The following is a 12,579-nucleotide window of genomic DNA, read 5'->3' on the forward strand; positions in this document are numbered from 1 at the left end:
GAGCCCAACATTGCTATAGAATAACCAAAATACTAACTTCAAACTGATCAATTCTTCATCTAGTAAGTTATTTGGATATGTAGAAGTCACACTCTACTAGACTAAGTTTACATTGAAATTATTCAAACAAATAAATGGAATCGCAATATGTGGAAGTTGTCAATTATAGATCACTTTTGCTATATACTTTATATCCCTTTGATGATGATAATAAAATGTAGTTGACACAAATAAAATTGTGCTCATTTTCATGATACCATTGAATGTGATAGTAAATTTTGTGCTCCACATAAAACCCCAAATTTACCAAAGTTAGCAAGCCTAAACCATTCCTTTTAAATTCTCCATTTACAAGATGGTTCATAAGTGTGACACAATACTTTAGCTCTCTACTAACACTCTAGCTATGCCAGCATCTTTTCTAATGACATATGCAATTTGTTTGGTGGAATGTACCTAGAAGACATGGTTAACTTTTGTGATAAGCAGACCTATAGGGAAAGATATGTCATGTGCTTTGTATGAGTAGACTACCAGGAAAAGATATCTCAACCCAGTTGAAACCTTTTTCAAGAAGCTTCACATGCTCTAGCTTGATCAAATATGACACCTTGTTTAGAAGCAAACACGTCACCAAATTGATCAAAATTGTCAAGATGGCCCCACACTATATCAATTATATTGTTTAGGCATAAAAAACTATACATATCTCACCCTTGTAAAAAACGTTTTTGAGGCCTTATCGACTCATTTGCTAAGTTGGAGATGTTGATTTTCATTTGGAGCTTCCACAATTAGTTCATCTTCACATAGTGTTCCTTGTCCCACTGTTGGAACTCTAGATGGTGAATCCCTTTTTGCATCGAGTATAATTATCTCCTCCACTAATCAAGATTGATGATAAAAATAAGGCACATCATTCTTGTTCACCATTCAGGTTCAATGTCCACTATGAATCTCTATTGTTGGGTTTTCCCATTTCATTGCCCTTCATGGCATTGTACATTTAATGGTATTAATATAATTTCTTGATTCTTTGCCCAATATTCTCATGTGATTTTGTTCCTCGCCTTCTATAGGTTTATCTAGAATGATTTCGTAATTTAATATTTGATTATGTTTGATCACATTCTCGGTGAAAGTCAAGATTTTAAGAGGTGAACTTGACATTGCCTCTTATAAAAAGGGTATGATTTTCTTATATTAGCCCTAAACTTGTGCCTCAATGCCACCATTTTCCCTCTTTCTTGTTCGGAAAATGATATTTCAATGATGTGGTGTTACTGCATTGAAAATGTGGATAGTCTTAGCATGTGATATCTTGTTTTATGCCTTTCAAATTTCTTGGTCCAACAATTTCTTAGCATCTGATATCTTATTTTACACATTTCAAATTTCTTCTCACATTTAGAAATTTAGAAATCGCTGGTAAATTTTGGTCTAAATTGGCGCACTCACTACAACTTAATCGACATTGGTCATGAATTCATGGTTAGTTCATTAACATTTTTTATTTGACAAGAAATTAGACCAAGTTTTGTTGTTTTGTTGTTGGCTCACAATAAAGTCATAGCTTTGATTTGATAGACAAATGGACCCCAAAGCAAATGGAGGCCAAGTGATTAAGTTCATTGTCATTATGATTATGGAACAAAATATAGTATTTCATTGACAAAATGCATACACCTTAAAGAAGAAGGAAGACACAATATTGAAACAAGTGCATTCATGAAGGTTGTGGTGTAAACTGAAAACCATATATCATAAACTGGTTTCATGGAGCATCGATCTATTATGGACAATGTGATATTTGTTTTGGGAGGTTGTTGCGATAGCAAGGGAAACCAAGCAAAACATAGCTTGTCTGATGCTTGACTTCGAGAAAGCCTATGATCGAGTGCAATGGTATTTCCTTGAAGAAGTGATGAAGGTGATTGAGCTACCATGGGAATGGAGGTGTGTTGCTCAAGCCTTATATAAGAATGGCTCAAGTAAGGTGTTGATTGCAGGGAAGAAAGGAGCGAGAATCTCTCTAACTAGATCCATCAGGCAAGGTTGTCCTCTCGCCCCCTTTCTATTCCTCTTTATTACTAAAGCAATGTCTGCCCTTTTGAATAGTCAGACGACAAATTTACACCGTCTTTCAATCCCTAACACAAGGCAATCCTTGCTCGACTCGGAGTTCGCGAACGATACAATGCTATACCTCCAAGGTAATGAAGCGAATCTGGGGAGGGCACAAATTGTTATCGATCTCTTTTGCAAAGCATCGAGAGCCGCCATCAATTGGAATAAGGCCAAGGGTTTTTGGATTAGCTCGGAGGTTGAGCTGGTATGGAAACCAAATGTTGATTTCAGATGGATTGCAAAAGGGGAAGGCACTAGATATCTAGGAATGTGGACTGGTGTAGATATTGACAAACGAATATAGTTGCAACAAATTCAAAGCAAATTTTGCAACAAAATCTGTATCTGGTCAGGGATAAATTTATCATTAGCTGGCAGGATCATAGTAGCTAACCATGTGCTCTTGTCTACTATGTGGAATGCGGTCTCAGTGTGGATGTTTGATAGGCATCCTATTCGTATTGTTAAAGCATGTATCAGGGGCTTTCTATGGGTTGGGAATAGGAAAGACAATGTGACAGCTAAAGTATCATGGTCTACATTGATTCTTCCCAAAAGTAAGGGGGGTTTAGGATTGATCGACCCTGGAGTACAAAGTCCATCATTGCTATGTAAGGTATTGGTAAGGAGCTTGCTGCTCGGAAATGAGTTATGGAAAACATTGATTTTTAATAGGAGTATCCTTTGGAGTTCACGACTTGGTGGGCATTGGAAACCACATAAATCATGGCTATTTTGTATGGACTTAAAGCTTAGGAGGTCTAATCGGTTGGCTGATCGCACATGTATGTCAGTGATGAAGGCATGGGATATGCTTTGTGGGCATCTTAGCCGTATAGGTCCAAGTACTAATGTTGAATGGATGCACCAACCCCTATTGTGGAACGAGACCTTAAAGTTGAACGAGGGGAAGATGCTTGGCCAGAGCAAGGGTATGCCGTGGGCTATACTGCATGGTGGTGGGATTCAGTCAATGGCAAATTGGATGTAGTTGTCCCCTAGTAATCGGGATAAATTATATGAAGATACGAGAAAGTTCAAAAATAGTAGGAAGATGATTGACTTAATCGATAAAGGTGTTTACTCTGTTCCTATTATTAATGGGGAATAGGGTGAATGGTTCGGACAATGTGATGATGCATGAAAAGTTATCAATGCCAAGGGTATAGGAAAGAATGGGAAGATCATCCAGTTGGGATCTGTAGTTGTCGATTCAGTCTTATATGGAACTCATCCCTCCCCGAGAGGGTATCGAGCTGTTCCAACCGGAGAGTGGTTGGGGAAAAGGGGTGGCATGAGTAATTGCAAGGCCTGTGGAGCAAGTTTGGAGGACATCACCCATTGTTTATGGAGCTGTTCGCAAGCCCAAGAAGTTTGGACGAGGAGCTTAAGAATTCTGGCTCGATGCGAGGTTGAAGTTCAAGTATCAAGTGCAATAGTTGTTTGGTTAGCTACTGAATCGGCTGCATGGTTTCATGGGTGGAATGGAAATAGCCCTTCTTTAAAGGTGGTGAATGGAACTGTTCAACCTGCGGCTCAAGGAGATTCATTCTACATACAAGAACAATACGTAGATGTTTGGTTTTTAGTGGTTGGCCTTACTGTTTGGCAAGTGTGGGTATCTAGGTGCAAGGAGTCGTTTACTGGGAAGCGAACTCCATCGGCTGAGAGTTTAATGAAGTTTTGGTTTAATCTGATTTCTACGTTACAAGGAAAGTTTGACAGCCTTCAGGGGCCCTCCGATGCAAGTGAAGAAGCTAGATACTGCTTCCTTCTTAAATGGAGAGGTTCTTTGATGTTACAGATGGTGGATGGCAATGCAAAGTGGATTTATCAGCCACCCTAGTGGCTGTTTCCTCCTAGGGCACCAAACATAGAGGTAGGTGTTGAATTGTGAAGAGATTGGAGGGTGTCTTTGCTGAATGTGGATTGTGTGAGGCTCATGTTGAGGGGAGTCTGTTGAATAATTTTGTGACGAGGCTTTGTTGCTTCATTTATACATGATGTTTTCTTGTAGCCATTGCAAAGTGGCTTGTAACATATGAGTTATATACTATCCTATGTACATTTTCCTAACTAATGGAAGTAGAAAATTTTTTGGAAAAAAAGAAGAAAAAGAAAACCATATATCATAAAAAGCAATTTGCAATCACTTGATGTTTATAGAAAGTAAAAGTTGTTCTCATGACATGAGATTGTAAAATGTAACAAATGAAAATCTTCTTGTTGGCCAAATTAGGTTGTATTGGAAATTTAACATAGTGATTTCAACATCCAATTGACATGTATAAATAATATAGCCTTCCCGCTATTTTGTTCACAGATTCGTGGCATTATTCCATTACCTTGTTTTTTTATCAACACTTACCCATTATCTTGTTAAATTTTCTCTTATTTTAAAACTAGGATAGTTTTTATATGTGATAGGGGTATTTTTTATATTTTTCAACAAATAATAATAATAATAATAATAATAATAATTGTAGGATAGAATTACTCCATTTTCAGTAAAGGTCCATTGTGATATTATTTTCTTTTACACATCTCAAATTCAAAATGGTTGAAAATACTCCTCTCTTTCTCCGTCATGTCTTTATCGACTCATGCATCAGGGCACAAACCTCACTAATTGCAATAATTTTTACAGATAATGTTATGTTAGGAACATAACAACATTTGTCTACTCTAGAGAGGGAGGGAGGGAGAGAGAGAGATTGGAGACAAGTTTGCAACTCATAAAAGCCTTGCCAATAGGATACACATGACGTACAACATAAAAGTCTTGCCAACGAATGACGTACATCAAAAACTAATTAATGGATGGATATACTTGGATGGTAGAACGGGTTAATAAAGAAATGGGAATAACAAGATCCAATAGGTGGTGGGGAAATATGTTGCAATTCAAATGGCCATCTCGTATTCTTTACAAAGCTAAGGTGTTTATTTGGAGGGTCATGGCTTACCTCTAGGCGTTGCTATGTGAAGACGAAATATTGATTCTCGAATGTGTTTGTTTTACATCATTTCTAAGGAACATAGTCAACACCAAATTATCAGTTGTTTAATGGCAAGGGCTATTTGGGAATTTAAATGTACATTGTGGGCTTCTATCAGTAGAGTGTCGAAATTCCCTTTTCAATGGGTGTTTGGTAATGTGCAATCGATCATGCCTTCACAACAGCTTAGAGAGCGAGAGAGATTTACCGCACATGGCCAATAAAGTTGGAAATGAAGCACACACAGACATTTGATAGAATTGGAAAATTCTAACGATCCCAGAGAATATTAGCATGGCCCTTTGTGCAAAGGATGATGCCACATGCTCAAATAGAGAAATGGTGTAGTGTCTTATGGCAACTGAAGGGCTACTTGTTGGGCGCCTCGAAAAACAAAGGAAGAAGTGTAGGTTAGACAAAGTTTCATGAGGAGGAGGAGGAGGAGGAGAGTATGTATAATGTATGTATGTTTTTGGTCATTTCTCCTCCAAATCCCAAGCAATGACTTGGCAAGGTTGCTTTCTACACACACACACAAATCAGAGACCAAGACCAGAAGCTTCTTACAATGTAAAATAGAGTGCTTTCCTCACCTCTTTATATATGTATGAATGTATGTATACATATATATAGATATAATCGTAGATTCGTATGTATATATATATATATATATATATATATATGCATAGTACGTAATATACTCGAATGCATTGGCAAACATTCTTTTTTCATACGGATGAGTATGTTATCAAAACATTCTTATGTTGTTTTTTTAACCATTTTTTACCTTAAAAAAAAACTTTATCTTATAATAAATAATGAATACAAAAGTATGGTATTTACCTTACTTTGAGGGTGTTTTCCATACTCGAATGATTGAAACATTCGAGAAAGAGAATGCACGTATGGTACGTATGGTTCATAATAGTATGAACCATACGTACCATACGTGCATTCGCTTATATGTATGTATACATACATACAAAGAGATGATTTCTACTCTAAAGACACACACACACACATGAATTTGATCATTATCAAATATCACACATTCACACATATGAATATATAAGTGCACATATTCATGTGATTGATCATATCATCAAAAATCACCCTATTTTTTTGAATTTCATTTTGCTCCTTGTTCTCATCTGTTTTCATTTTGCTTTAATCCATTGGAAACATGGAATTAATGCATACTTGCTTACATATTAAACTCCCATCTCCATCTCCTTCCCCATTCTGCTCTCCAGGATCTTCTTCCTGCTTTCTCAGATCAAATATTCTCCTCAAAAGAGAGCATGCAAAACCAGACTATTATATGAAAACAGAGTATTTAAATATGAAAACAGAGCATATAAAAGATGAGTGTATTAAAACAGAATATAAAAGAACAGTGTATTATAATTACTCCCCTGTTTTGTTTTACAACAGTAAAGTTGTAAAGCTAATTCCATCTCAAATGTATTCTTCTAAGCATTGGTTTGCTAATTCCTTCAATCACAGTAGTAGCCATGTGGTTTGTTCAACCTTTCATAATGGATCCAAGAGTAATTTCTATAGTAGTAACGATAATGACTGTGAAGTTTCGAACTCATACCTCGAAGCTCAAGTTGTAACTGATGCAGGTATTTGCATTACTACTTCAATTCTTCCTTTTTACTTATTTCATTAATAAATGCATAGATTAAAGAGAAGAAAAGGAAGATTGGTTAACATGTGTATTAACAAAAACCAAAAAGAATACCGTTATAATAGCTTATTTTGATACCTAATTAAGCTAGATTGGAAGTAATATTTATGTGAAGTGCATAGAAAGAAATATATTTGGGAAAACAAAATTGCATTAAAACATGTTTGCACAAGAAAGAAAGGTATATTAAAACATCTCCAGAAGACGGTTATGACAAGTGCATAGAAAGAATGAACAGAAAGAAAGATATAGTCATGCTTATTAAGTGCATATTAACATCTCTGAAAATGCATTATGCTTGCTAATGCATAGAAAGCAAGAGAGGAATGAAAAATAGATTGGAGCATCTCGAAAAGACCATTATACTAAGTGCATAAAAAGGAAGAAAAGAAGGAAACATGAATAAACATTGGAAAGACCTGAGCGTTGTTTTCAGTGCATAGAAAAGAAGGAAAGAAAGAAACATACATAAATATCTAAAAGACCAATATAATGGCCTATTATTGAGACCTAAATAACAAAGATTACAAGTAGTGCTTATGTTATACAAAAAGAAAAATGTTTTTGTGCCCTAGCTTCATGAGAGAAAAACTTAAATATTAAACATATCTCATAGAACATAATGATCTACTCAGATCTAACCACGATTACTAGTTGTTTTGAATGTACAAAAAGAGCAAAAGAAAATCCTAATTAATCTCGCTCCCTCAAAACTAGAATAAAGACTTGAATAAAATCATCTTTATTAAGACTGCACAATGGCCTATTGAGACCCAGCCAAGATAATAACTGGTGGTTTCTATGTACAACGATGTAGAAAAGACAACATATTATCTTATCAAAAACAAAAGAAAGTTCCTAGCTTTGGCTATACTGGAAAAAATTGTCCACATCACAGTACTATGAAGAGATGACCAAATCATGAGCTTGGAAAAGGCAATTCTACTAGGTTGTATCTCTCGAAATACATTCATTCTTCATAAATGTTTGCAAACCTTTTTTTTTGTAGTGAGCATTTTGCCTTTCCATGGGCATCTTTTCATGACTCTGGCGGATGAAAGTGAAATACAAATCAATCATATTGTGCCTCCTAAAGGAAGGCTTTTATATAGGTCAAGAAATCCCAGCATATTCTTGAGGATTGTGGGTGAGGATGACCTTATCCTACCTATCATTGTAGGTAAGAGATTTCAACCCTTTCCAGAAATTCTTTGTTTTTTTCTTGTTTTTCGTAAATCATGATGTTGAAATTTGTATATGCTCCCAATACACTTAAATATGCAAGAAGTTGTAGTCAGGAAATTCTCACTATGATTAATCCCACATTGAGGGGATTAGAACCTAATAGCTTGAGCAACTGGGGAAATATGGTCTCTAATATTTCCCACACAGGAAAAACATGGTCTCTAATTGCTCACATTGGGAAAAAAATGGTCTCTATTGTCTCTCACATGGGAAATGTCTAAGTCTTCTAGTTTTGTATGTTTCTTGGGCCTAATTTTTGTAAAATTCTTGCGTTTTCTCGGCTATACATTAAGCAGGTGATGTTGCAGTCAATATGTTGATGAAAGCTCTTCATGAAGAAGAAAATTCGGTATTGAGTTATGATATTATTATCAGAGAAATATCCATGCTTGTGATAAGATGACATATTGACAATACTGTTTCGATAAATTATTAATTAGCTTAGTTATACATTGCCTTTAGGGTCGGCCAAATCAATATCATGTAATGCAGGATCTTGTAGCGTCTCTCAACTATGAAGTATGTTTAGTGTTGGTATACTTGTCTTTTGCATTGCTTATTGTTCTTGATGTGTCGTTTTTAGTGGTAATTAAACATTAAAATGTTTTGTATTCATAGGTACGGATGGTGAGAGTGACGAGACGAGTTGTTGACACTTACCATGCTTGTATATACATCGGAAGGGTATGAGAAAATTTTAAACCATAGTTAAGCCATGAGTATGAGAATACTTGAATCCCACAAGTCACAGTTTAGCAAATGACTTCTGGGTATGAGATTTGTTTTTAAAATCCCACATCCAAGTTAGTCATATCATTTGGGGTTGGTCTCTTCTTATACTCAATTGCTTTTGCTAAATGATAAATATCATTTTGTTGAAAACAACCAAACAAAGTTTAGTGTAATTTACACTTGCATATTTCAAAACTGCCGTCAAGTTCTGGAATTGAAGTAGGTAAAGATACCTCACCTTAAGATGTTCATGAATAAAATAAGGATTCAACCAATTTAGATGTAAGTTCATTACTATTCTGGTAAATATACATGTATATTGTTGAGCATTGGAACACAGCCAGGGGAAGAGGAAATGCGTAGTATAGATGCGCGGCCTTCGGATGCAGTAAACCTCGCAGTGCGATGTAAGGTACAGAATGTTTTGAAATTAAAGTTCTTTGCTTGCATTTGTAGTATTCATGTGATTCTGTAGATAAGCCTTAAGAATGTGGCTTATATGGTCTTCAGGTACCCATTTATGTCAATAAAGATATTGTATATAGTGACACAGTAAAACCAGTCTATGATGCTACGGAAAGATCAACAGAAAGAAAAAATCGGGATGGTTCTATATCCAAAATATATATGTTAGACCGGTGAGGGTTAGGAATTTTGTCCATATTCCATATTCCATCTTCCTTATTTTTGTTGCTACAAAAGACATTTTGTTTATTTTTTTTGTTGCCATTGTTAACAAATGAAGAGATAATTTATGCGTGCAGTCCTAAGCAGGGGCATGACCCTGTAGCAGAGGAGGCTACCCTCATGAAGAATATGTTCATTGCAATTGTCGAAGAGCGATATAAAGATGCAGGTGGATAAACATTCCTTGAAATCTCTAGTGTAAACATATGCTAACCGCTCTTAGTTGAAGAGTCACATATTTCCCAACAATAATTCTCTAACAACTTGTTATATTTGTCAAATTGCTAGCACGCTGGCGTGATGATTTGAAGAGATTCCGCACCCAACGGCATGGGATTTGAAAGGTACAATAAATAGCCTTGTTTACTTTTTTGAGAATCTCTCTTTACAGAGAAGTGGTGTCAAGAATCTTTTATCCAAGTTATAGAAGCTGTTTGGTGCTGCATGGATGTTGAATTCACATCAACCAAAAGTTTTCATGTTGGTTAAGAATGTCTCCACTTTCAGTTTCTACTCAATGATAATTTGCTGACATGCTTTCACTTAACAACTTGAAATTTCGCTATTCCTTTATGCAGATATTACTCGTATATACGTCTTCAGGTTGTAAGTTCATGATATATCATGATGTATATGTATGTAGCTCTCAAATTTATGTCTCATTGTTGGCGATTTCCAATGTATATAAATATGGATGAAGTGAAATACGAAGAAATACTTCAATGTGAAGTGAAAGTTGGTTGCTAAAAACAGGTGACTTTGTTGAACAATACTTGTTTTGCACTCTTCTTACAGCGATCATGACCTTGGTTAAACAAGGCTTGTTTTACACTCTTCTTAGAGTGAATTTGGCTTTGTTGAACAATGCTTGTTTTGCACTCTTCATATTGTAACATACTAGTTATATTCATTATCTTTTCTTTTTCCAGCTTCATCATATTTCCATTTGTGTCTGAATGAAAGCACCATACTTTTGTTCTTTCAAAATAAATATAAAATAATTTTGCTGGATCAACTTATTCATGCTTATTGTAAATGAACTAGAAAGAGATTGAGTATGTTTGTACACATATTCTGACTATCGAATGATGCGACTATTCTTGCACTCTGATCATCTTGTTGAACTATCTAAACATCTAGCACAAATTCTCTATTTTCCACGATGAATGTCTTCATTGTCATGTATTCAAAGAGCAAAATACCACTCGAAAAAGAGAATTAAAAAATAATGAAGGCACCAAGAGATGAGATGGAAACTGTAAACCAATGGCATGTGCATATAAGTATTTGCAATGGTGTGAAATTTCTTTGCTATGCCATAGTATATGGGTGGTGCTCTTTTCCCACATGGTTCTAAACTCTACTGAGGACAAATATTTGAGAGAGTTGTATAAACAACTCTTTGGTTTTATTCTTGTTTAGTGTTACTATCATCTGAAACATAGCATGTCATCACATAGAATTAAATTGAAGTCTCTATTGGGAATCTTACAGAGAGTTGTATAAACAACTCTTTGGTTTTATTCTTGTTTAGTGTTACTATCATCTGAAACATAGCATGTCATCACATAGAGTTAAATTGAAGTCTCTATTGGGAATCTTACACCACATCCATGTTGGAAGGGTTCTCCTTTGTTGCACCCCATCATTTTGTCTCTTGATTGTCAAGACTCAAAACCATTTGGAAAGGGATATGGATGAAACTTTTGTATCAATATTGTATGATTTTAAAATATTAGTTTGAGGGCTGCTTTGAATCAGTGTCTCAATTTTACTATTGAGTTAGTTATAACTAATAGTTAATCAACAAATTAGTTTTCACTTCCTTATTGTCATTAATCATATAGATGCCTCTTCTAAACAAATTTTGGTGGGGTTGCTTGCTACATTCGATCAAGAAATTTTCTCATGATATGGGAATCATTTCAAAGCGTAAATGAGCATGCAATTGATGTGAGGGCTTTATTTGGAGTTAGGCTCACACTAAATCAATGGAAATATGTAAAGAATGTGCTGAAATCTTGTGTTTCAAAAGAAATATCAGAGACATAAGCATGAGTTCCTTTATCTTTCTTTGGCCCTATTGTTGTGCCCCTAGGAGAGGGCGCATGGTATAAAGACTTAAAGGGTGGACGAGACATCACTTTTTTATTTGATTGGTCATTATATGTAGAGAGAATACAAAATGTGTAAAAAAGGTAAGAAACAATGAGAGAGGGAGAGATGTCATTATGTATTCGTGCGTGTGAAATCCTAATGTGGTAAGTGACAATGACATGAGAGAGGGGACAAAGAGTATGTTTGTTTTCTAATTGTGTGGTAGTGTTGAAGAAGCAAAAAAGGACTTCCGTTAAGGAAATGAGAAGTGATTGTTTTTTGACAATTATAAAGTTTGAAAACACCTACTTAGAATAAGGAATAAGGATAGATAAGAAACATGGTTTCCAACCATCTTAGGTTATTGATAATGTCTTTTATCGATAACAACTCAAAGTTTGACCTTTTATGTCTTTTAAACCATAAAGTTGTTTTTTTTGTCTTGTCTTTCCACTGCATTATTATTTAATTGTAATAATGGTTCTATATTGGTGGTTCTAATTATTGTTGAATTTCTTATTTATCATTAAGATCTTGGAGCGCTTGTGTTCTTTTAGTGTTAGGGGTAGTATCTAATTTAGCCTTTAGGTAAGGTTGTACCTTGACACCTAATAAACAAGTTTTGCCACATTCCTTGATATACGTGAGGAACACTCTAACACAAACATTGTTTGGTGCCACCACAACGATGGATGAAGATCGTGCTTCCACTGACAATGTTCCCCGCTATGGAGCCAAAACTACCATTTTAATTGTTTGTATAGCGATCACATCCATAAACCTTGACCATTAGGAGGTACACGATGGACGTTGAAGTCATACTCGATTATTCATATTTAAGGTAATATTGTGTGATTGATTAGTTAAAACATAATCAAATGATCACCAACAAATCAAGTAGTTATTGCTCGCAAAGGCAATATAAAGTACATTCATAGACAAAGGAAGTTTTCAATTGTCACTCACGTAACGACGCTTTACTTAGCACAATGCAATTGC

The 12,579-nt window shown here is 35.3% G+C and overlaps 1 protein-coding gene across 3 annotated transcripts; it reads left to right on the forward strand.

Moving 5' to 3' along the window:
* Nucleotides 1-6,248: 6,248 nt before the first annotated feature.
* LOC147852021 (bifunctional nuclease 1-like) lies at nucleotides 6,249-10,494 on the forward strand. Of its 3 annotated transcripts, XR_015531413.1 has the most exons (11): nucleotides 6,249-6,754; nucleotides 7,829-7,999; nucleotides 8,361-8,413; nucleotides 8,527-8,583; nucleotides 8,683-8,748; nucleotides 9,137-9,208; nucleotides 9,307-9,434; nucleotides 9,561-9,652; nucleotides 9,772-9,827; nucleotides 10,062-10,236; nucleotides 10,413-10,494. XR_015531413.1 is itself a non-coding variant. In XM_087333739.1 (10 exons), the coding sequence occupies exons 1-9, from the start codon at nucleotides 6,310-6,312 to the stop codon at nucleotides 9,822-9,824; spliced, it is 1,137 nt and encodes a 378-aa protein (XP_087189865.1). In that variant the 5' UTR covers nucleotides 6,249-6,309; the 3' UTR covers nucleotides 9,825-9,827; nucleotides 10,062-10,255. The 3 variants fall into 3 exon arrangements, 2 of the variants coding, with proteins under 2 accessions (XP_087189865.1, XP_087189866.1); XM_087333739.1 differs by lacking the exon at nucleotides 10,413-10,494 and having other exon boundaries at nucleotides 10,062-10,255; XM_087333740.1 differs by lacking the exons at nucleotides 9,772-9,827; nucleotides 10,062-10,236; nucleotides 10,413-10,494 and having other exon boundaries at nucleotides 9,307-9,440; nucleotides 9,544-9,652.
* The last annotated feature ends 2,085 nt before the right edge of the window (nucleotides 10,495-12,579 follow it).

The sequence above is a fragment of the Azolla caroliniana genome, unplaced genomic scaffold (assembly GCF_043228905.1).
Source record: "Azolla caroliniana isolate FFs.n. ecotype wild unplaced genomic scaffold, voAzoCaro1.0.p SCAF_18, whole genome shotgun sequence".
In the NCBI taxonomy this organism is placed as follows: domain Eukaryota; kingdom Viridiplantae; phylum Streptophyta; class Polypodiopsida; order Salviniales; family Salviniaceae; genus Azolla; species Azolla caroliniana.